This window comes from Bufo bufo, chromosome 4 (assembly GCF_905171765.1).
Source record: "Bufo bufo chromosome 4, aBufBuf1.1, whole genome shotgun sequence".
In the NCBI taxonomy this organism is placed as follows: Eukaryota; Metazoa; Chordata; class Amphibia; order Anura; family Bufonidae; genus Bufo; species Bufo bufo.
Genome location: NC_053392.1, coordinates 610,143,054 through 610,169,358, shown reverse-complemented (window position 1 = coordinate 610,169,358; position 26,305 = coordinate 610,143,054). Strand labels below are relative to the sequence as shown.

Sequence of the window (26,305 nt, the reverse complement as noted above, 5' to 3'; positions counted from 1 at the left end):
GCTTAACAGTCTTCACTTAGTGTCACGCCTCCTAGGGAGATGAGCTATACCCAAGGTCTTCTGTGTCCCCCAAGGAAACTGGGCGAGAAAACATAACGATGTCACGTGTAAGTATAATGCAGACAGTGCAACCAGTACAGGAATTATAGATTACATATTCTTCACTTCTAAGTGCACCAAATGTTTAAGGTTATATGGACAGTGTCAGGTGTTGGGCCCCATCGCAGCTGCTATGTCTGGTAGCTACGTCCATGGAGCTGCCCATATGGATGAGCTTTAAAGGAAACCTACTGGGCACAATAACCAGAAATTACCACTAGAGGGCGATCCATAGGTGTCAAGTCAATAATAGAGATGAATACAGATCACCCTCCAGGGATAGCAGCAGGCTTGTCAATATTCACAAGGGTTTGTGCAGGCAGAGGTTTAGAGGGTAGGTACTTTAATCGTTTCTAGCCTTTATGGCAGTGCAGAAATGTTACGCTTTGGGAAAAGAATATATGAAGCGTTAAAAAAAGGGGAAGTCAATCCGCATTAACAGGCGGACAGTTATCAGCACAAATTGTGAACAAGATGCTGGAGAAACACAGAAGCGTGAGGCACAGGAGAGGCTGCAGGCTGTGTTCTGCGCAGCAGCGCGCAGCAGCACGCAGCAGCGCGCAGCATGTAACAGGCAGTGTGCAAACTGCAGACCGCTGCACAGAGGAACACAGAGGACTTGTTTGCAGATGAGAGGGTAACGCAGGAGGTCCATTTGTCACTTCTTTATTAATCGCTTGCAGTATATTACCTGTATATATCACGAGCCATCCCAAAATCCCCAATTTTTGCAACTCTGCCAGGTCCTTGACAGGTGAGCAGACAGTTCCTCGCGGCGATGTCTCTGGAAAGACATAATCAATTGTTTTAATAAAGGTCAGTCTCCATCAATAATGAGATGTGACAGGCAACTTAAGACGGGCTGCTCGTCTCAGATGATGAGAGTTTTATGCCAAGTCCCTCCAAAGTCTGGATTCCTATCAGGTCCTTGCATTACTCTTAGGGCTCATTCACACGAACGTGCCCGTGCTGTGGACCGCAAATTGCGGTCCGCAATGCACGGGCACCTTCCATGGGGCAGGCACGTGGGGATCGCAGACCCATTCACTTGAATAGGTCCGCGATCCCTCCGTTCCGCAAAAAGATAGGGCATGTTCTATCTTTTTGCGGTGCGGAGGCACGGAACGGAACCCCAGAAAGCACTCCGTAGTGTTCCGATCCGTGCTTCCGTTCCGCATCTCTGGATTTTCGGTCCTATTGAAATGAATGGGTCCGCATTCCGTAATGCGGAATGACAACGGAACGGTGCCCGTGTATTGCGGATCCGCAAATGCGGTCCGCAATACGGGAACGGGACACCAACGGTCGTGTGAACGAGCCCTTACAAGGAGAACATATATATATACACACTGTATATACATACACACACACTAACCTCCTAGACCAGGGATCAGCAACCTTCGGCACTCCAGGGCTGTGAAACTTCAACTCCCAGTATGCACACTTACTCGGCTGTTCTTGTAACTCCCATGGATGTGTAAGGAGGATTCTGGGATTAGTAGTTTGAGAACAGGTGCAGTGCCGAAGGTTGCTGATCCCTGCCATAAGAGAACATTTTAGACATTCCGATACCTGGGGTGGAGAGTGAAATGGTGCCCCATTTCTCACACCTGAGCACACGGCATACAGTGACAAGATAGACAGTACTGAGAGTAGTACCTATTTATTCCTCATAGTACCAACCAGATAGTAGTCCCCACAGTGCCAAACTGATTGTAGTACCCATAGTTCTGGCTTCATGGCAAAGCACAACCTGGGGTTCCCCGAGTAAGTGCTCGGGGAAGACATCTCTTTGGGAAAAGAAAACCAACACTGCCACGGTACTGCCCCAATAATGGTTAAATATAGTGCCAAATAAGGCTACTTTCACACTAGCGTTTCTATTTTCCGGTATTGAGATCCATCATAGGATCTCAAACGTGGAGGAACACGCTTCAGTTCATTGTCAATGGGGTCAAAACTGAACTGAGTTCACCAGAATGCATTCCGTCTCGTTGCGTTCCCATGATGCGCACACAAGCGGGATACTGATCAAGACGGATCCGTCATGAAACAAAATGTAAGTCAATGGTGACGGATCCGGTTTTTTTTGTGCCTAGGTGGGCATTAGAAGGTCAAAGCTTCCAAGTATTGGAGTACAAACAACTGGTTTCTTCTATTTGAATCTGTCCCCCGATGTACTATTCTAACATTCACCATCAGCTTCAAGGAAGGTACAGATGAATCTATAGTATGTACGTTCTTCCTGTGCTGATCATTAGAAATGGGCAAAGGAGAAGGATATGGACGGAGCAGTGGTAACGGACGGATCTCCAGTACAAGGTAATAGAGCACCGACTCCCCAGACACTGACATAACATGCAGTATGAGAGGAAACCATAGGAGTACTGAATGCAGCTTTAGATGTGAATAGAGAATAGACACAGCTATAGCTTTCTGCAGGTACCTGTGGATAAAGTGGTTCTCCTCCAGATACTGGCAACCATTGGCTATATCACGAGCCACGTTGAGAAGGTCCAGCATGGTAAGGGACGAGGGCTGGTTCTGTACAAAGAAAAGAAAGAGAATGTTGCTCAAGCTACGGACAAAACTAAAATGAAACAAAATTTTGTTTGTATACCAACCGGAAGAAACAAATACAATTGTATATGAGGAATCATTATAAGTAATACAATTCTGTCTCCCGGAGATCAGTGTCTGCACAATCTTCAAGGTACTACATAAAAAGGAAACAGCAGGGAGTAACCACAAACTACTGTACATTCACTACCATTCCCTTCATTAAACTCCATACATTTCATTACCTGGATTCACTAATTAAATTCTGTGAGAAGCCCCATAGGTATAGGAATATAACTACTATAATACTGCTCCTATGAACAAGAATATAACTACTATAATACTGCTCCTATGCATAAGAATATAACTACTATAATACTGCTCCTATGTACAAGAATATAACTACTATAATACTGCCTCCTATGTACAAGAATATAACTACTATAATACTGCCTCCTATGTACAAGAATATAACTACTATAATACTGCCTCCTATGTACCAGAATATAACTACTATAATACTGCTCCTATGTACAAGAATATAACTACTATAATACTGCCTCCTGTGTACAATATAACTACTATAATACTGCCTCCTATGTACAAGAATATAACTACTATAATACTGCCCCTATGTACAAGAATATAACTACTATAATACTGCCTCCTATGTACAAGAATATAACTACTATAATACTGCCCCTATGTACAAGAATATAACTACTATAATACTGCTCCTATGTACAAGAATATAACTACTATAATACTGCCTCCTATGTACAAGAATATAACTACTATAATACTGCTCCTATGTACAAGAATATAACTACTATAATACTACTCCTATGTACAAGAATATAACTACTATAATACTGCTCCTATGTACAAGAATATAACTGCTATAATACTGCTCCTATGTACAAGAATATAACTACTATAATACTGCCTCCTATGTACAAGAATATAACTACTATAATACTGCCTCCTATGTACAAGAATATAACTACTATAATACTGCCTCCTATGTACAAGAATATAACTACTATAATACTGCCCCTATGTACAAGAATATAACTACTATAATACTGCTCCTATGTACAAGAATATAACTACTATAATACTACTCCTATGTACAAGAATATAACTACTATAATACTGCTCCTATGTACAAGAATATAACTGCTATAATACTGCTCCTATGTACAAGAATATAACTGCTATAATACTGCCTCCTATGTACAAGAATATAACTACTATAATACTGCCTCCTATGTACAAGACTATAACTACTATAATACTGCCTTCTATGTACAAGAATATAACTACTATAATACTGCTCCTATGTATAAGACTATAACTACTATAATACTGCCTCCTATGTACAAGAATATAACTGCTATAATACTGCCTCCTATGTACAAGAATATAACTACTATAATACTGCCTCCTATGTACAGGAATATAACTACTATAATACTGCCCCTATGTACAAGAATATAACTACTATAATACTGCTCCTGTGTACAAGAATATAACTACTATAATACTGCTCCTGTGTACAATAATATAACTACTATAATACTGCCTCCTATGTACAAGAATATACCTACTATAATACTGCTCCTATGTACAAGAATATAACTACTATAATACTGTCTCCTATGTACAAGAATATAACTACTATAATACTGCTCCTATGTACAAGAATATAACTACTATAATACTGCCTCCTATATACAAGAATATAACTACTATAATACTGCTCCTATGTAGAAGAATATAACTACTATAATACTGCTCCTATGTACAAGAATATAACTACTATAATACTGCTCCTATGTACAAGAATAGAACTACTATAATACTGCTCCTATGTACAAGAATATAACTACTATAATACTGCCTCCTATATACAAGAATATAACTACTATAATACTGCTCCTATGTACAAGAATATAACTACTATAATACTGCTCCTATGTACAAGAATATAACTACTATAATACTGCTCCTATGTACAAGAATATAACTACTATAATACTGCTCCTATATACAAGAATATAACTACTATAATACTGCTCCTATGTACAAGAATATCACTACTATAATACTGTCTCCTATGTACAAGAATATAACTACTATAATACTGCCTCCTATGTACAAGATTATAACTACTATAATACTGCTCCTATGTACAAGAATATAACTACTATAATACTGCTCCTATGTACAAGAATATAACTACTATAATACTGCTCCTATGTACAAGAATATAACTACTATAATACTGCTCCTATGTACAAGAATATAACTACTATAATACTGCCTCCTATGTACAAGAATATAACTACTATAATACTGCTCCTATGTACAAGAATATAACTACTATAATACTGCCCCTATGTACAAGAATATAACTACTATAATACTGCCTCCTATGTACAAGAATATAACTACTATAATACTGCTCCTATGTACAAGAATATAACTACTATAATACTACCCCTATGTACAATAATATAACTACTATAATACTGCTCCTATGTATAAGAATATAACTACTATAATACTGCCTCCTATGTACAAGAATATAACTACTATAATACTGCCTCCTATGTACAAGAATATAACTACTATAATACTGCTCCTATGTACAAGAATATAACTACTATAATACTGCCCCTATGTACAAGAATATAACTACTATAATACTGCCTCCTATGTACAAGAATATAACTACTATAATACTGCTCCTATGTACAAGAATATAACTACTATAATACTACCCCTATGTACAATAATATAACTACTATAATACTGCTCCTATGTATAAGAATATAACTACTATAATACTGCCTCCTATGTACAAGAATATAACTACTATAATACTGCCTCCTATGTACAAGAATATAACTACTATAATACTGCTCCTATGTACAAGAATATAACTACTATAATACTGCCCCTATGTACAAGAATATAACTACTATAATACTGCCTCCTATGTACAAGAATATAACTACTATAATACTGCTCCTATGTACAAGAATATAACTACTATAATACTACCCCTATGTACAATAATATAACTACTATAATACTGCTCCTATGTATAAGAATATAACTACTATAATACTGCCTCCTATGTACAAGAATATAACTACTATAATACTGCCTCCTATGTACAAGAATATAACTACTATAATACTGCTCCTATGTACAAGAATATAACTACTATAATACTGCCCCTATGTACAAGAATATAACTACTATAATACTGCCTCCTACTGTATTTACAAGAATATAACTACTATAATACTGCTCCTATGTACAAGAATATAACTACTATAATACTGCTCCTATGTACAAGAATATAACTACTATAATACTGCCCCTATGTACAAGAATATAACTACTATAATACCGCTCCTATGTACAAGAATATAACTACTATAATACTGCCTCCTATGTACAAGAATATAACTACTATAATACTGACTCCTATGTACAGGAATGTAACTACTATAATACTGCTCCTATGTACAAGAATATAATTACTATAATACTGCTCCTATGTACAAGAATATAACTACTATAATACTGCCTCCTATGTACAAGAATATAACTACTATAATACTGCTCCTATGTACAAGAATATAACTACTATAATACTGCCTCCTATGTACAGGAATATAACTACTATAATGCTGCTCCTATGTACAAGAATATAACTACTATAATACTGCTCCTATGTACAAGAATATAACTACTATAATACTGCTCCTATGTACAGGAATATAACTACTAAAATACTGCTCCTATGTACAAGAATATAACTACTATAATACTGCTCCTATGTACAAGAATATAACTACTATAATACTGCCTCCTATGTACAAGAATATAACTACTATAATACTGCCTCCTATGTACAAGAATATAACTACTATAATACTGCCTCCTATGTACAAGAATATAACTACTATAATACTGCTCCTATATACAAGAATATAACTACTATAATACTGCTCCTATGTACAAGAATATAACTACTATAATACTGCTCCTATGTACAAGAATATAACTACTATAATACTGCCTCCTATGTACAAGAATATAACTACTATAATACTGCCTCCTATGTACAAGAATATAACTACTATAATACTGCTCCTATGTACAAGAATATAACTACTATAATACTGCCCCTATGTACAAGAATATAACTACTATAATACTGCCTCCTATGTACAAGAATATAACTACTATAATACTGCTCCTATGTACAAGAATATAACTACTATAATACTACCCCTATGTACAATAATATAACTACTATAATACTGCTCCTATGTATAAGAATATAACTACTATAATACTGCCTCCTATGTACAAGAATATAACTACTATAATACTGCCTCCTATGTACAAGAATATAACTACTATAATACTGCTCCTATGTACAAGAATATAACTACTATAATACTGCCCCTATGTACAAGAATATAACTACTATAATACTGCCTCCTACTGTATTTACAAGAATATAACTACTATAATACTGCTCCTATGTACAAGAATATAACTACTATAATACTGCTCCTATGTACAAGAATATAACTACTATAATACTGCCCCTATGTACAAGAATATAACTACTATAATACCGCTCCTATGTACAAGAATATAACTACTATAATACTGCCTCCTATGTACAAGAATATAACTACTATAATACTGACTCCTATGTACAGGAATGTAACTACTATAATACTGCTCCTATGTACAAGAATATAATTACTATAATACTGCTCCTATGTACAAGAATATAACTACTATAATACTGCTCCTATGTACAAGAATATAACTACTATAATACTGCCTCCTATGTACAGGAATATAACTACTATAATGCTGCTCCTATGTACAAGAATATAACTACTATAATACTGCTCCTATGTACAAGAATATAACTACTATAATACTGCTCCTATGTACAGGAATATAACTACTATAATACTGCTCCTATGTACAAGAATATAACTACTATAATACTGCCTCCTATGTACAAGAATATAACTACTATAATACTGCTCCTATGTACAAGAATATAACTACTATAATACTGCTCCTATGTACAAGAATATAACTACTATAATACTGCCTCCTATGTACAAGAAGATAACTACTATAATACTGCCTCCTATGTACAAGAATATAACTACTATAATACTGCCTCCTATGTACAAGAATATAACTACTATAATACTGCTCCTATGTACAAGAATATAACTACTGTAATACTGCTCCTATATACAAGTATATAACTACTATAATACTGCTCCTATGTACAAGAATATAACTACTATAATACTGCCTCCTATGTACAAGAATATAACTACTATAATACTGCCTCCTATGTACAAGAATATAACTACTATAATACTGCTCCTATGTACAAGAATATAACTACTATAATACTGCCTCCTATGTACAGGAATATAACTACTATAATGCTGCTCCTATGTACAAGAATATAACTACTATAATACTGCTCCTATGTACAAGAATATAACTACTATAATACTGCTCCTATGTACAGGAATATAACTACTATAATACTGCTCCTATGTACAAGAATATAACTACTATAATACTGCCTCCTATGTACAAGAATATAACTACTATAATACTGCTCCTATGTACAAGAATATAACTACTATAATACTGCTCCTATGTACAAGAATATAACTACTATAATACTGCCTCCTATGTACAAGAATATAACTACTATAATACTGCCTCCTATGTACAAGAATATAACTACTATAATACTGCCTCCTATGTACAAGAATATAACTACTATAATACTGCTCCTATGTACAAGAATATAACTACTGTAATACTGCTCCTATATACAAGTATATAACTACTATAATACTGCTCCTATGTACAAGAATATAACTACTATAATACTGCCTCCTATGTACAAGAATATAACTACTATAATACTGCCTCCTATGTACAAGAATATAACTACTATAATACTGCTCCTATGTACAAGAATATAACTTCTTTCTTTGCAGTTTTCCCATGTGCATGCTGGATGTTTAGTTTGCAGTTCTCCAATGGATGGTGGGTGGAGACTAGCTTCCATCCACTGCACCCAGACAGTAGAGGAGAATCAGCTTCCTAACTCCGAAGCAGCACCAGGATCAGGGAAGTACTGACTTGTATGGTTGTGAATAAAGCAAGTGTGCTGAGATATAAATTAATATTTAGCTGCAACAGTCTCTTTGGTGCCTCTCCTAGAGTTTTGTCTCACTCTGCTCCTGCTCATTCCCCTTCCCACTCCATAGTGTAATCTGATCCTTCAGTGGAGCTGATCTGTCCTGGATGGCTTGAAAGGCAGGGGATTACATTACTCACTGATAAAACAGATTATAAAGTTTTCTGTGGTCGCTTGTATTACTGATTAATGCAGAGTTGTGTGAAAAGTTAGTGAACATTTAAATTTGCGTTTATGCCATAAAGAAGTGAAGAAATGGCTGTTCACACCAGTCTCTTGTCTATGCTGCATATGGGTGTCGATATTTATTTGTATTAGGCCTCATTCACACGTCCGTGTTCCATGCACGTGTGCTGTACGTGTTCTCCACGTCCCCATTCATTTTAACGTGTGTATTCCAACATTCGTGTTTTAGCACAGTCCATGGGTCCGCGTTTTTAGCACGGATGCATGCTCTCTTTTGTCCGTCACGCCCATTATAGTCTATGGGTCCGTGAAAACCACGGATCATTAGGAAGAGATGCTTTGAAAATTATTTTTCAGCTGTGCAGGGTCAGTGAAACACGGATGACACACGGACCCAACACGGATCCTTTTAGGGACATCTTCACTGACCGCCTTCTCACGGATTTGAGCGTGGACACGAACGTGTGATTAAGGCTTTATTCTGTGCTTGCTCAGTTAGTACTTTGCCCTTGTTGCGCAATTTTTTATATGCTGTGTTTGTTTAGCAGTGTGCACTTTATTCTGTGGCATTCTGTGGACTATTGTTATGTGCATTGGTTTATTTTGTGCCCAGTATATTGAGTTATTGTTATAGGGGACTGGTTTTAGTGTGTTTCACGTGTTTTTGGGGATTTTAGTGATTCTTTCGGAATCTACCTGTACAATAAAGATTGTTCATTTATATTTTGTACATTGAGGTGTGCTCATAGCGCTAATTGTGTACACTTTGTTATATAGCACTTTATATGCCGTTAGTGAGTGCCCACCCATTGCTAAAATTGTACGCGATTTTATCTCACAGATTTTTACTGCCCCTTTTTACCCTTTGTAAAGCATAGGGTGAAATCTGCACAGAATACACAATGGAAATTTTTCCATTCAGTTTATGTCTCGGAGGATATAGATTTATATCGCTGTAAAGTTTGTGCTGTTGCTGAAACATCTCGGACTTCGGATGGAGGAGATAAATCGGTAATAATTTCTTCATTCTAACAGAATTTTTAGATTCTGCTTCCTTCTATGTGTGTATCTGGGTTGTGAAAGGAGCGTGAGCAAAATCTGCCCAGACTGTGCATTAGTAATTTCCATATCAGCATCTGATCAGATGGAGATGAGTTTATAAAACCGTGGATGGGGAAGTGATTTATAACAGGAGAGATAAACAGGATGGGATGTGATGTCCTGACTGCGGAACATTCTTCTTCGCTGAGGCCGCTGCCCTAATGTGTCTGAATGGAGGGAAAAAATTGGAGGCTGTTCAGCTGAGAACTATTTATGAGAGTAATTCCCTCTGACAATGCCGCTCTGCCAGTCTGACAAAAGATTACAGGACAAGCTGTCCAGCGGCCACCGATATTTTTTTTTAATACAGTTTCTTGGAGCATAAAAAAAAATATATTTCTTCCAGGTCATGCTGAGCCGGACAGCGGCCAATGTTCAGAACTGTGTGTGAGAAGTTGTTTGTATGTTTATGTGCTCCAGTCTTATATGAAAAGATCTGTCTATCTACAAACATAGTACTGTGTAAATGATGTAGGTACAGATAGTACTGCCTCCCTGTATTTCCATGTAAATGATGTAGGTACAGATAGTACTGCCTCCCTGTATTTCCATGTAAATGATGTAGGTACAGATAGTACTGCCTCCCTGTCTCTCACTGTAAATGATGTAGGTACAGATAGTACTGCCTCCCTTTCTCTCCCTGCAAATGATGCATGTACAGATAGTACTGCCTCCTTGTATTCCTCTGTAAATGATGTAGGTACAGATAGTACTGCCTCCATCTCTCCCTGTAAATTATATAGGTACAGATAGTACAACCTCCTGTATTTCCATGTAAATGATGTAGGTACAGATAGTACTGCCTCCCTGTCTCTTCCTGTAAATTATGTAGGTGCAGATAGTACTGCCTCTGCCATGTAGATGATGTAGGTACAAATAGTTCTGCCTCCCTGTCTCCCCCTGTAAATGATGTAGGTACAGAAAGTACTGCCTCCCTGTCTCCCCCTGTAAATGATGTAGGTACAGATAGTACTGCCTCCCGGTCTCTTCCTCTAAATGATATAGATACAGATAGTACTGCCTCCCTGCCTCTCCCTGTAAATGATGTAGGTAAAGATAGTACTGTCTCCCTATCTCTCCGTGTAAATGATGCAAGTACAAAAAGTTCTGCCTCCCTGTCTCTTCCTGTAAATTATGTAGGTACAGATAGTACTGCCTCCCTGTCTCTCCCTGTAGATGATGTAGGTATAGATAGTACTGCCTCCCTGTTTATCCCCATAAATGACGTAGGTACAGATAGTACTGCCTCACTGTCTCTCCCTGTAAATGATGTAGGTACAGATAGCACTGCCTCCCTGTCTCCCCCTGTAAATCATGTAGGTACAGATAGTACTGCCTCCCTGTTTCTCCCTGCAAATGATGTAGGTACAGATAGTGCTGCCTCCCTGTCTCTCCCTGTAGATGATGTAGGTACAGATAGTACTGCCTCCCTGTCTCTCCCTGTAGATGATGTAGGTACAGATAGTACTGCCTCCCTGTTTCTCCCCATAAATGATGTAGGTACAGATAGTACTGCCTCCCTGTAAATGATGTAGGTACAGATAGTACTGCCTCCCTGTTTCTCCCCATAAATGATGTAGGTACAGATAGTGCTGACTTTCTTTAAATTACTAAATAAATTATACATACAAAATGAACTGATAACTTTCTTAATTTCCTAATAATCTAAGAGTATATTTTAGGCACAGAATCGATGATGTAACCTATCCATTTTGTATCCTACAATCTTCCCTCTCTCACCAGTCTTGGTCGCGTCTGTCTGAGAAAAGACTTCAGGTCTCCACCAGCCATAAGTTCCAGCAGAATAAAGCGGGGCAAGGCCTGTAAGCTCACTCCGATGCATCGCACTATGTTCTGGTGGTTGAATTTACTGTAGAGAGAAGCACAATGATAGTCTCAGAGGATCGGACACTTCCCAATCCCTATTCTTCTTCTAAGTACCAAAGAAGGAAATGAGTAGAGAAGAACGTTCTTTCCGGGTCCCATGATGGGAATGACATAACTTAATGCACCACTCATATAACATTCCTTTTTGATGCCGTATTGTGTATGCAGCTCACCTGATAATCAGCGCCTCCATCAGAAAGTCCAGTTCATCCTGCTCAGAGCAAACCTCCGGGAGAGTCTACAGCAGAGGAAAATAGGTGTTATACATAGACTATCCTGAAAGAAAACATCCCTACAATCCTCCACATCAGACATTGTACTATTGGCAATACCCCTGATGATCTAGAGTGGTTTATGGGTTAGTAGTACCTAATATCCCTGCTGGTCTGGTAGTTATTCTGTGATGCTCAAGGATAGTCTTGGATAATACCTAATACCTGGGGAGGTCTGGAGTGGGTTAGAAATTAACATCAGATATCCCTGGTGGTCTGGTGTCAAATCTGTGATGTTCAAAGATAGACCTGGCTAATTCCAAATATCTGATGGGGTCTGGAGTAAACATCTAATATCCCTGGTGGTAAATCGGTGATGCTCAAAGATAGTTATCGGTGACGCTGTACCTAATATCTGGGAAAGTCTGGAGTGTGTTAGAGGTTAACACATAATATCCCTGGTGGTCTGTATCTGAGGAGGTCTGGAGTAGATAGGAGGTTGGCACCTAATATCCCTGGTGGTCTGTTGATCAATTTGTAATGTTCAAGGATTGACACGGCTAATTCCAAATATCTGAGGAGGTCTGGAGTAGATAAGAGGTTGGCACCTAATATCCCTGGTGGTTCGCTGGGAAATCTATGATGCTCAAAGATAGTTACAGGTAATACCTAATACCTGGGAAGGTCTGGAGTGGGTTAGTGATAAACATCTAATATCTATGGTGGTCTGGTGGTGAATCTACGATGCCTGAGGACAGTTGTGGGTAATGTCTAATATTTGGGGAGGTCTGGAGTGAGTTACAAATTAACATCAGATTTCCCTGGTGGTCTGGTGATAAATCTGTGATGTTCAAGAATAGACGTGGCTAGAGATTGACAATATCCCTGGTGGGAAATCTGCGGTGCTTGAAGATAGTTATGGGTAACACCTAATATCTCAGAAGGTCTGGAGTGGGCTAGAGGTTAACACCTAATTTCCCTGGTGGTCTAGTGGTGAAGCTATGATGCCTGAGGATAGTTATGGGTAATGACTAATATCTAGGGAGATCTGGAGTGGGTTACAAGTTAACACCTACCTAGTGGTCTGGTGGTATATATGTCACGCTTGAAGGTAGTTATGGGTAATGCCTATTATTCGTGAAGGTCTGGAGTGGGCCAGAGGTTAACACCTAATTTCCCTGGTGGTCTAGTGGTGAAGCTATGATGCCTGAGGATAGTTATGGGTAATGACTAATATCTGGTGAGATCTGGAGTGGGTTACAAGTTAACACCTACCTAGTGGTCTGGTAGTATATATGTCACGCTTGAAGGTAGTTATGGGTAATACCTATTTTTCAGGAAGGTCTGGAGTGGGCTAGAGGTTAACATCTAATTTCCCCGGTGGTCTAGTGGTGAAGCTATGATGGATGCCTGACAGGGCTGGGACAAGGCCATTTGGTGCCCAGGGCGAAGATGGCAAACTGCGCCCCCCCCCCCCCCCCCCCCCCGTTTTTAAGAAAGAATCAATGTTGTTTCAAAACAAGAATATACTTAAAGCAATAGAACAAAGGACTGTGGGACTTTGAAAGTCACAGACACTATAAAGTTCCCCCCCATCATCATGTGCCAGTATAAAGTCCCCCCCATCATCATGTGCCAGTTTTGTAATAAGCCCCTCCAATGTGCCAGTAACACTATTGTAAAAAAAAACAAAAAAAAAACACTTATACTTACCTAAGTGTCAGTGATGCGATGCAGCCTCTTCCTGTGTCCCACGCTGTAATGTAAGGCTCAGGCGGCACGATGACGTCATTGCGCCGGCCTCTGATAGGCTGCCGGCCTAGTGCCTGCAGCCAGGGGCGTACATAAAAATCACTGGGCCCCATAGCAGGAATCTAAATTGGGCCCCCATTCCCCTTTTATAGCCCCTCCCTTTGTTCCATGAACTATTCTTGCTGCTGCGTTTTATAATTTATGCCATCAGGGCCGGAATGGGATTACAAAACAGCCCTGGCACACAAAAGAGGTATAATAGATGCAGATGTATATTATATACAGCAGTGTACAGTTATGTGAGGTACGCGGTATAATATATGCAGTATGTACAGGTATATAGTATATTCCCTAGTGTTCTGATATGTGAGGTACAGGGTATAATAGACACAGTGTGTACAGGTATATAGTATATACAGCAGTGTACTGATATGTGAGGTACGGGGTATAATATATGCAGTGTATACAGTATATACAGTAGTGTAATATGTGAGGTACGCGGTATAATAGATGCAGTGTGTACAGGTATATAGTATATTCCCTAGTGTTCTGATATGTGAGGTACAGGGTATAATAGATGCAGTGTGTACAGGTATATAGTATATACAGCAGTGTACTGATATGTGAGGTACGGGGTATAATATATGCAGTGTATACAGTATATACAGTAGTGTAATATGTGAGGTACGAGGTATAATAGATGCAGTGTGTACAGGTATATAGTAAATACAGCAGTGTATTGACACCTCGTACCTCACATATCAGTACACTGCTGTATATACTATATATCTGTACACACTGCATCTATTATACCTCGTACCTCACATATATAGTATATACAGATGTGTACTGATATCTGTACACACAGCATCTATTATACCTCATACCTCACATATCAGTGCACTGCGGTATATACTATATATCTGTACATATTGCATGTATAATACTGTGTAATATATGCAGTGTGTGTGCATGTATGTGTGTGTATATATATATATATATATATATATATATACAGAGCAGTGTATTGATGTGACACATAGAAGGTATAATACTGTAGATGCAGTGTTTATAGAAATATGTGGTCAGTTATGCATTATAGTCACTGTGAGGTACATGAGGTAGTGGTAACTGTCTGAAGTAGTATACATGAGTGAGCAATGAGTAAAAACAGGGCATGGAGGGGGGGGGGGGGGAAAAGATGAAAAGTGGAGGACCTCCTCTTACCTCTCCATTCCAGTCTGTATGGATCAATACAGAGCTGCTTGTGAACTTTTAATACTTGCTGTTAGGGGTTGAAGGACCTGTGATGATGTCATCACAGGTCCTGGCAGATGTACCTTTGAAACCTAGGAACTACACCATTTTTGGTGCAGTTCCTTTGCTAGATTCTGCAGGACCTGTGATGTTGAAGATGATGTCATCACAGGTCCTGGCAGATGCACTGTTCTAACCTGGGAACTACACTTTACACTGTGCAGTTCCCTTACAGGACCTGTGATGACATCATCAAAGGTCCTTTAGCTTTAGAAAGGTAAACAGGAGTAATTAGGGGGCGGGGCCTCTCCTCCACTTCGGTGCCTGCCTGCAGCCTATCAGAGGAAAGGGAAGGGACACGCCTCTCCCTCCCCTGCACCTCCGCTGGCACAGACAGTTTACAATGGAGATGAGCGCAATGGAAGCGCTCATCTCCCTGTGCCCGGCGGCGGCTGCTCACTTGGGGGGGGGGGTCATTTTAGTTGGGGGGGCACAGCATGATGTAGGGGGGGCCGCCGCCGTGGCCCCCTCTGGCCCCCCCCTGGCGACGCCACTGCTGCTGGCACTTCACCTGCGCCCCCCTCCTGTCCGCAAATGGTAGCGCCCAGGGCACCCGCTCCTTCGGCCCCTGCCTTGTACCGGCCCTGATGCCTGAGGATAGTTATAGGTAATACCTATTATTCGTGAAGGTCTGGAGTGGGCTAGAGGTTAACACCTAATTTCCCTGGCGGTCTGGTGGTAAATCTGTGATGTTCGAGGATAGAAAATCTATTGGTATTTTTGAATAGAATGGGTTAGAGGTTAACACCTAATACACCTGGTTGTCTGGTGGTAAATACGTGATACTCAATGATAGTTATTGGTAATACATAATATATGGGAGGCGTGAAGTGGGATAGAAGTTAGCATCTATTATTCCTAGTGGTTAAGTGGTAAATCCAAACTTCTCTGCTGATTAATTTCATAATCTATCTTCATGGGGGCAGAATTGTGATTCCCTTATACAGAGCCATAGAAATAGATACATTCTGGCTGTGAGTAGCTCCCTCTTGTGGCAGCTGCAGGAAAAACATTTTGTGCTGACATCATCCAAAGGAATTGTCCTCTTTAAAGACCTTACATGACAGCGACCATGAAGGCAGAGGTCTGTCAAGAAATGATCAAAATCCCTGAGCTGAAACAACCTTCTTACGGTAAAACCGACGTTGCTGAGTCGGCATCTATAGAATTCAATGTATTGACAGTCTGACGAAAAAAAGGACAAACTGCAGACAAGATGCTCGGCACGTACTTCATATTCAGATTCATCACACCATCCTCTCTCATCAGCAGCCAGCCGCATCCATTACTTATTACCCTCTATTCTAACAAAGTTATAAAGGTCTCTGTGAAAAAATACAAATTAAAGCAACAGATACAGCAGAGCTGGGTTTGTCATTTTTTTTGTGCACCGTGATAACTCAATAACATACATGATAAGCTTACATGTAAAACCACAACAGTTTGCGATACTATAATGATTATGCCAGGTGACCAACTCAGCTCTGCTCAATCTGTATGTTTATCTCAGCATATGTTAGTAGTTGTCTCCGAATACTATTTTGCATACCTCAAATCCTAATTAGACTCCTCAAAATTTAAATTTCAGCACCAACAAGGATAAGCCATTATTCAAATCAAGGATCTAGCAGGTAACACTAAGATCTGCAGCTGATGAAACTTTCAAGCACCTAGCTCCAATCTGCGGCATGTTGGAGGGGCATAAAAGTCAGATTCAAACCCAAGTTTTTAAGCCAAATGAAACCTCAAAAATCGGACCAGGTTATGAGGGATGATTGTGATGCCTCCTGTTCATTGACGTGCAAGTTATCAACACTTTGAATCCTTGAACTCAGTGGCCTTGGTTTGTCACTCCAACGGATCACTGTGCACCTAGGGCGAGATGTCAGCGCTCTGCTACATTGTGTGTCCCAATGGTTGGGAGAATAATGAGGAACTGGAATGACATCGAGAGGTTCACAGAGGAGAACCGGATGGATGGTCTGATTAGAAGAATGGCGTGTAGTGATCCATTAGAAATTGGACGTCACATCCCAAACTTAGGGCGGCAAACAGTGTCTACAAACCATCAGAAGGTGTCTGCATGACATGGGGCTACAAACCAGACGTCCAGCTGCGGGCGCTCTATTGACCTCATGTCACCACTCTCGATGGCTATCATGGTCAGCCTTTCTGCTGCCTGAGGCGAAAAACTGAAACGGCACCCTAACCCCCAATGCCAATTTCTTAACCTAACTTCTTCCCTCCAGTCATACTGTTAGGCCTCATGCACACGACCGTTGTGTGCATCCGTGGCCGTTGTGCCGTTTTCCGTTTTTTTTCAAGTCAATGGGTCCGTGAAAGAACGCGGATGCACACAAGATTGGCATCCGCGTCCGTGATCCGTGGCCGTAGGTTACTTTCATACAGACGGATTCGAAGATCCGTCTGCATAAAAGCTTTTTCAGAGATGAGTTTTCACTTCGTGAAAACTCAAATCCGACAGTATATTCTAACACAGAGGCGTTCCCATAGTGATGGGGACGCTTCTAGTTAGAATATACTGAGAACTGTGTACATGACTGCCCCCTGCTGCCTGGCAGCACCCGATCTCTTACAGGGGGCTGTGATCCGCACAATTAACCCCTTCAGGTGCGGCACATGAAGGGGTTAATTGTGCTGATAATAGCCCCCTGTAAGAGGCCACCAATGAAATTACAATAGAGGGGGGGAGGGGGGCCGACGGAGGCCGCACACTGGCCACCAATGAAATTACAATAGAGGGGGGGAGGGGGGCCGATCATGTGCTGATCATAGCCCCCTGTAAGAGATCAGGGGCTGCCAGGCAGCAGGGGGCAGACCCCCCTCCCTCCCCAGTTTGAATATCATTGGTGGCCAGTGTGCGGCCCCCCTCCCCTATTGTAATATGATTGGTGGCCAGTGTGCGGGGGGCAGTCATGTACACAGTTCGTAGTATATTCTAACTAGAAGCGTCCCCATCACTATGGGAACGCCTCTGTGTTAGAATATACTGTCGGATCTGAGTTTCACGATGTAACTCAAATCCGATGGTATATTCTAACATAGAGGCGTTCCCATGGTGATGGGGACGCTTCAAGTTAAAATATACCATCGGATTGGAGAAAACACCGATCCTATGGTATATTAACTCCTGACTTTACATTGAAAGTCAATGGGGGACGGATCCATTTGAAATTGCACCATATTGTGTCAACGTCAAACGGATCCGTCCCCATTGACTTGCATTGTAATTCAGGACGGATCCATTTGGCTCCGCACGGCCAGGCGGACACCAAAATTACTTTTTTCATGTCCGTGGATCCTCCAAAAATCAAGGAAGACCCACAGACGAAAAAACGGTCACGGATCACGGACCAACGGAACCCCGTTTTGCGGACCGTGAAAAAATACGGTCGTGTGCATGAGGCCTAATACAGTGCCAGATACTGTGCTTCCCAATACTATACTGCAGAAACAGATAATCCCCCTTCTGCTCCCCCCCTCCGGCCCTTACCTGGTGCTGCCTGAGGCAATCGCCTCACCTGGCCTCATTGGTGGTGCGCCCCTGATCATGGTGCACAGCAAGACGGCAATGGAGGCTGGAATAGAGGTCTGTCCTCTTCAGAGAGGAGTCCCACTTTTTTCTTGGATGCAATGATAGCCGGAAATAGGTCTGGAGACCAGGTGGGCAACCTCATGAAAAGGCCTTCACAAGGGAACATCACATCACAACGTCCCCAAAAGTGGGGGGAAAATAGCAGTGCGTCTTATGGGGCGAATGCTGCGACCGTCCGGTGAATAGGCTGAGAGGGAGAAGGGGCTGGGGGCCGGCATCTGGTTCTGTAATGGCAGCGGGGCCCGGTGCAGTCACTGTATTCTACTACACCGGGCCCCGCTCACTGTAGTATAATAGTATCTAAGCTGTAGGTATTGTTAAACTATTCAAATCATCTGAAATTTTGGTTCAAAATATTATTTTTTCTTATTTTCTTCCTCAAAAACCTAGGTGCGTCCTTATGGGCCGGTGCGTCTTATAGGGCGAAAAATACGTATACAAACCATATCCTTTTATACAAAATACATAGCGGTAAATAACCCTAAAACATGAAAGTGATCAATCGTATAAATGCACTAAGGCCTCCTGCACACAAACGTTTTTTTTTTTTCCCGTTTACGGTCCATTTTTTGAGGTCCATATACGGAACCATTTATTTCAATTGGTCCGTAAAAAAAAAAGGAATGTACTCCATATGCATTCCATTTCCATATTTCCGTTTTTCCGTTCAAAGATAGAACATGTCCTATTATTGCCCACAAATCAACGGGGCTGTAAAAAAAAAAAAACGGAACGGATACGGAATGCATCCGTATGCCTTGCGTATCCGTTCCATTTTTGCGAAACCATCTATTGAAAATGTTATGCCCAGCCCAATTTTTCTATGTAATTACTGTATACTGTATATGCCAAAAATTGGATCAGGTTAAAGCTGTCCGCATCTTTTGCGGCCCCATTGAAGTGAATGAGTCCACATCCGAGCCGCCAAAACTGCGGCTCGGATGCGGACCAAAACAACGGCCATGTGCATGAGGCCTTAATGCGTTTTGCACACACGTGAGGAAAAACTGAAGGTATACAAACAACATCTCTCAGCAACCATCAGTGAAAAACGCATCGCATCCGCACTTGCTTGCGATTTTCACGCAGCTCCATTCACTTCTATGGGGCCAGCGTTGCGTAAAAAATCGCAGATTATAGAACATGCTGCGATTTTCACGCAAAGCACTAGTGATGCGTGAACACCAACGCTCATGTACACAGCCCCATTGAAATGAATGGGTCCGGATTCCGTGCGGGCGCTATGCATTCGCATCACGCATTGCCCCGGCGCGGAATACTCGCTCGTGTGAAAGGGGCCTTATCCTCCTCATGGACTCCACTTTTTACTACCTCCAGAACCTGCCACCTGAGATCTGACACCTGATGGGCCCGGTCATAAAAATGTCGGGCGACCGTAGATTCACCTCCACTGTATATGGATTCTCCTCCGGGACGTCCAATGGGGTCCTGTACTGCCCCGCTGCTGCGGCCTCTAGAGATCTATCTGGACAAATTCTTGCACCAGATTGTAGGTAGTTTTGACAGATGTCTGAGAGATACTAATTATTTTTTGGATAGGATCGATGGAATAAACAGCAGCGATGTTAGGGACGTCCAGAGTTTATATACAAATATACTGCAGGAGGAGGGACTCGAATGTGTATGTGAACAGTTAAAGCGCAATGCTAGGTTAAATAACCAGATTATTTGCTTTCTGATTACTTTGTTGGAATTTATTTTGACAAAAAAATTATTTTTGGTTTGATAGAGATTTTTACTTGCAGCTGCAGGGTACTTCGATGGGGCCCTCCGCAGGTCCGAGTTTCGCTAATACAGTCGTGGCCAAAAGTTTTGAGAATGACACAAATATTAGTTTTCACAAAGTTTGCTGCTAAACTGCTTTTAGATCTTTGTTTCAGTTGTTTCTGTGATGTAGTGAAATATAATTACACGCACTTCATACGTTTCAAAGGCTTTTATCGACAATTACATGACATTTATGCAAAGAGTCAGTATTTGCAGTGTTGGCCCTTCTTTTTCAGGACCTCTGCAATTCGACTGGGCATGCTCTCAATCAACTTCTGGGCCAATTCCTGACTGATAGCAACCCATTCTTTCATAATCACTTCTTGGAGTTTGTCAGAATTAGTGGGTTTTTGTTTGTCCACCCGCCTCTTGAGGATTGACCACAAGTTCTCAATGGGATTAAGATCTGGGGAGTTTCCAGGCCATGGACCCAAAATGTCAACGTTTTGGTCCCCGAGCCACTTAGTTATCACTTTTGCCTTATGGCACGGTGCTCCATCGTGCTGGAAAATGCATTGTTCTTCACCAAACTGTTGTTGGATTGTTGGAAGAAGTTGCTGTTGGAGGGTGTTTTGGTGCCATTCTTTATTCATGGCTGTGTTTTTGGGCAAAATTGTGAGTGAGCCCACTCCCTTGGATGAGAAGCAACCCCACACATGAATGGTCTCAGGATGCTTTACTGTTGGCATGACACAGGACTGATGGTAGCGCTCACCTTTTCTTCTCCGGACAAGCCTTTTTCCAGATGCCCCAAACAATCGGAAAGAGGCTTCATCGGAGAATATGACTTTGCCCCAGTCCTCAGCAGTCCATTCACCATACTTTCTGCAGAAGATCAATCTGTACCTGATGTTTTTTTGGAGAGAAGTGGCTTCTTTGCTGCCCTTCTTGACACCAGGCCATCTTCCAAAAGTCTTCTCCTCACTGTGCGTGCAGATGCGCTCACACCTGCCTGCTGCCATTCCTGAGAAAGCTCTGCACTGGTGGCACTCCGATCCCGCAGCTGAATCCTCTTTAGGAGACGATCCTGGCGCTTGCTGGACTTTCTTGGACGCCCTGAAGCCTTCTTAACAAGAATTGAACCTCTTTCCTTGAAGTTCTTGATGATCCTATAAATTGTTGATTGAGGTGCAATCTTAGTAGCCACAATATCCTTGCCTGTGAAGCCATTTTTATGCAACGCAATGATGGCTGCACTCGTTTCTTTGCAGGTCACCATGGTTAACAATGGAAGAACAATGATTTCAAGCATCACCCTCCTTTTAACATGTCAAGTCTGCCATTTTAACCCAATCAGCCTGACATAATGATCTCCAGCCTTCTGCTCGTCAACATTCTCACCTGAGATAACAAGACGATTACTGAAATGATCTCAGCAGGTCCTTTAATGACAGCAATGAAATGCAGTGGAAAGTTTTTTTGGGATTAAGTTAATTTTCATGGCAAAGAAGGACTATGCAATTCATCTGATCACTCTTCATAACATTCTGGAGTATATGCAAATTGCTATTATAAAAACTTAAGCAGCAACTTTTCCAATTTCCAATATTTATGTAATTCTCAAAACTTTTGGCCACGACTGTATATTCATGGAAGCCTTAGAGACACGTCATGTATTCTGTGTGGGTGGTTTGGACACATCGTCCACGTGGCTTCGCTATGTGGACGATGTGCTCATGCTATGCATCTTCCCTTCTACTGTTTGTTACCCATTTATCATAATACCCGTTTGTCATAATACCATTAAATTTACACTGAGTTCTCCCGAAACGTCGCGTGGAGGGTAGGAGGTGTGAACGATGTCGGGCTCAGCGTCCCTCATGATGTACGATTTTATATTGGAATGAAGTAAAGAAATAAAAGAAACAAAAAGGTTTTGTACCAGCGACTTGTGATGAGGAGGACTTCCATCGCTCGCTCGCATACAATATTGGCACAATAAGGTAAAAAGAAGACGCAAAGTCTGCAAGTTTGAAAGATTGAATATTTTGTTTCAATTTTCATTAACATTTCTAGCGATTCTGTGATTTCCACAACTTTTCTTTCTTGCTGTTGCAATTGCAACTTTGTAGAATGTTTATCAGATCACACACAGAATCATGTGCAGACCCCCCACCCCCACAGGCACATAGACCCCCGCCTAGGATAAGTCATGGACTGTCACAGCTGGAAAAATCAGGAGGGCTCTAGTGTAAAATAGGTAACACTCTGGGTATAACTGATACATTGTGTCATGCCTCAGGGGGCGGACCTTCATCTGGATTAAAACTTTAAACGGTTTCTGTCACCCCACAAAACTCATTTTTTTTTTTTTGGATAGTTAGATTCCTCCTAGTGCGATATAGCAGAATATAATGCTCTTACTTACTTTCATGCGGCCGATTCTTTATAAAACGAACTTTTATAATATGTAAATGAGGGCTCTACCAGCAAGTAGGGCGTCTACTTGCTGGTAGCTGCTGCAGAAATCCACCCCCTCGCCGTGTTGATTGACAGGGCCAGCCGGGATCTCCTCCTCCGGCCGGCCCTGTCAGTATTTCAAAAATCGCGCGCCTCTGGTCATTCGGCGCAGGCGCTCTGAGATGAGGAGGCTCGTCTCCTCAGTGCGCCTGCGCCGATGACGTCTTCTCATTCGGTGATGTCATCGGCGCAGGCGCACTGAGGAGACGAGCCTCCTCATCTCAGAGCGCCTGAGCCGAATGACCAGAGGCGCGCGATTTTTGAATTACTGACAGGGCCGGCCGGAGGAGGAGATCCCGGCTGGCCCTGTCAATCAACACGGCGAGGGGGCGGATTGCTGCTGCGGCTACCAGCAAGTAGACGCCCTACTTGCTGGTAGAGCCCTCATTTACATATTATAAAACTTCGTTTTATAAAGAATCGGCCGCATGAAAGTAAGTAAGAGCATTATATTCTGCTATATCGCACTAGGAGGAATCTAACTACCAAAAAAAAAATAAAAAGAGTTTTGTGGGGTGACAGAAACCGTTTAAAGTGGTGCTCTACTTTTTACTAAAGAGGTTTAGCCGTTTTGGGTAATCTAATTTTATTAGATGGGTCTCCCGACAGTTACCTGATTACGCGGTGTCCTTCTGCCCTAACATCCAACGATCAGCTGTAATCTGCGCAGGAACCTAGCAGCAAGTGCTCGATTTCTCTGTAGCCCCGCCACAGGAGGCTTGAAGCATTGCACAGTTTTCATTGAAGTCACTGTGTCAATGGCGGATTACAATACAGGCGGTACTGCGCAAACACTTTAGAAGAATTGCATCTTTATTGCTTTGTGCAACGAGTCCTTTTTTAAAGTACATTGTTGTTTTATTGTGCATTATTTTGATGAGAATTGTGGCAAAAAAATGCAATAAAACTGCTTTGTGCAGCTTCCGTCAAGACCTGATGAAGGATCTTCAGAGTCACATGACCTGTGAAGGTCCTATAGCCGCAGGAGAGATCAGCAAGGATTCAGAGGAGGAGTAGATGGGAAAGTGCCTGGGGTCTGTTATTAAGAGGGGGTCTAAATTAATTTAGGGAATCTGGGGATGCCCTGGGTAAGTTTTACATTTCCTGGGGTCTACATTTATTTAGGAGTTGCTAGGGATCAGTATTTAGGGGGTCTGATGAGCTTCTCTTCACACCCCCTATACCCATTTGCCAGAAGTGCCACCCCACTTTAATATTAGCTCTGTCGTCCAGAGATGTAAAATCCTGAAAAATCGTTGCAGCGTATCTGTCAAGCCCATGTGTGGGAGGGAGACCCCCACACCGGACGAAGAAGGAGAGGGAACAAGGAACAAGGTCTGAAAGCTAGAGAAGAAAGAAGGAGACCTCCTAGTCAAATCCTTAGTCACAGCCCTGACTGGCTATCAGTATGAACAGACCCCAAAGGTAGGTCAGTTCATAGGCAGGAGTACCTAGAGTCCTAACTCACCCTATAAGACCCTGGCGATAGTGACAGGACTGAGACTACCTGTTCCTCCAGAAAGGAAGGACGATCAAGAGTCTCCCTCAGGCCTACAACAAAAGGCAGGGAAAAAACAACACACAGATAAACCAAAACAAAATGCAAAAGGGAAAGGAAACACTTAACTTAGTTGTTGTGGCAGCAACAGGAACTCAGCCGAGAACCAAACACCAGCAGACCACAGATACCACTAAAGCTATAAACCGCACAGCATTGTGGGAGAAGCAACCATAAATAAGAAAAGTTAAATGACCACAATAGCAACACCTGGAGGTTAGAGATGTGGCCAGTGTCAGAGACAACACAGACGTCTATTGATCCACAAGGAAACCTGTCAGATCAAAGCACGTGTTGCCAGTCTCACAGATCTTCTGTCACCCACCGTCACGGGGACATCTGTATGTCTAGGTACTAGTGATGAGCGAGCATGCTCGGCCGAATACCTGTACAGCTCGAGCATCGCTATGCTTGGCAGATCCAAGTGCTCGCAGTAATTCGGGTGCTCAAATACAATGGAAGTCAATGGGAGACAACCAGGCACCCCCTGCTCTGAAGGGAAGAGGGTGTCTGGTTCATAAAAAAAGTTAGAAATTGATGGAAACCCCATTAAAATGGTTTGGAAACAGCATTAAGAGAATAGCTGGATGCGTCCTATTACGTACAACATACAATAGATAACCACACAAAGGCTATATGCCAAAAGCCAGGTATGTACAAGCCATCCATCTATCTATCTATCCATCCATCCATGAGACAGATAACAGCCTCATGCACTATGAGACATTCCAAACCAGCTCTCATCTGACTGAGAACCAGTAAACCTCAAAGTTATTTTGCATCTGTTGGATGGCTTGGGTGGACCTGCGCACCTAGATCAATATCATTAGGGCGACAAAAACTTTTCTGATTGTCCTAACATAATATTCTATAACCTTTCTATACAGTTTTGTCATGTAAAAACTCATTTGCGTAAACATGGGCATATGGGAAACACATGCAAATGAGCAGAATCTCTCATGAACAGCGTCCTCTATTAGTTGAATAGTGTTATGACAAGACTATTCACTCACAACAGCGAATAGTCTTGTCACATAACACTATGCAACTAATAGAGGACGTTGTTCATGAGATCATATTCGCTATATTGCTCTATATTCTTTTTTTAGAATATTCGTAAATATATTCGCAAATATTATGTAATAATTATGTAGTAAGTCAGTGATAATATCTGACACTGGAAAAGCTGGGTAATAACTCAGTGTAGATCGCAAGTTATTACCCAGCTTTCCCAGTGTCAGATTTTATCACTGAGTTATTACCCAGCTTTCCCAGTGTCAGATATCATCCTAGTGTAGATCGCAAATATTCTAATCACAAATTTTTATCGCAAATTTTCCATGCAAAAGGCTACACTAATAAGCTTGTCATAAGACTCAGTCTAAAATTCTTGTCAGAAGACTATGAAACCAATAGATGGCGCTATTGAGTTATGAACAGCACCCCATATTGGTTTCATAGTCTTTAACAAGAATATTAGA

General features: G+C 41.2%; 1 protein-coding gene across 1 annotated transcript in view; it reads right to left on the bottom strand.

Moving 5' to 3' along the window:
• Window positions 1-26,305, bottom strand: part of ALK (ALK receptor tyrosine kinase) — a 140,456-nt gene that overhangs the window by 18,609 nt on the left and 95,542 nt on the right. Inside the window, exons 19-22 of the mRNA XM_040430232.1 lie at window positions 12,295-12,359; window positions 11,975-12,104; window positions 2,546-2,643; window positions 791-883 (exon numbers count right to left, since the gene is read on the bottom strand). Of these exons, the coding sequence (XP_040286166.1) occupies window positions 791-883; window positions 2,546-2,643; window positions 11,975-12,104; window positions 12,295-12,359 (386 nt within the window). The remainder of the gene's footprint in view (window positions 1-790; window positions 884-2,545; window positions 2,644-11,974; window positions 12,105-12,294; window positions 12,360-26,305) is intronic.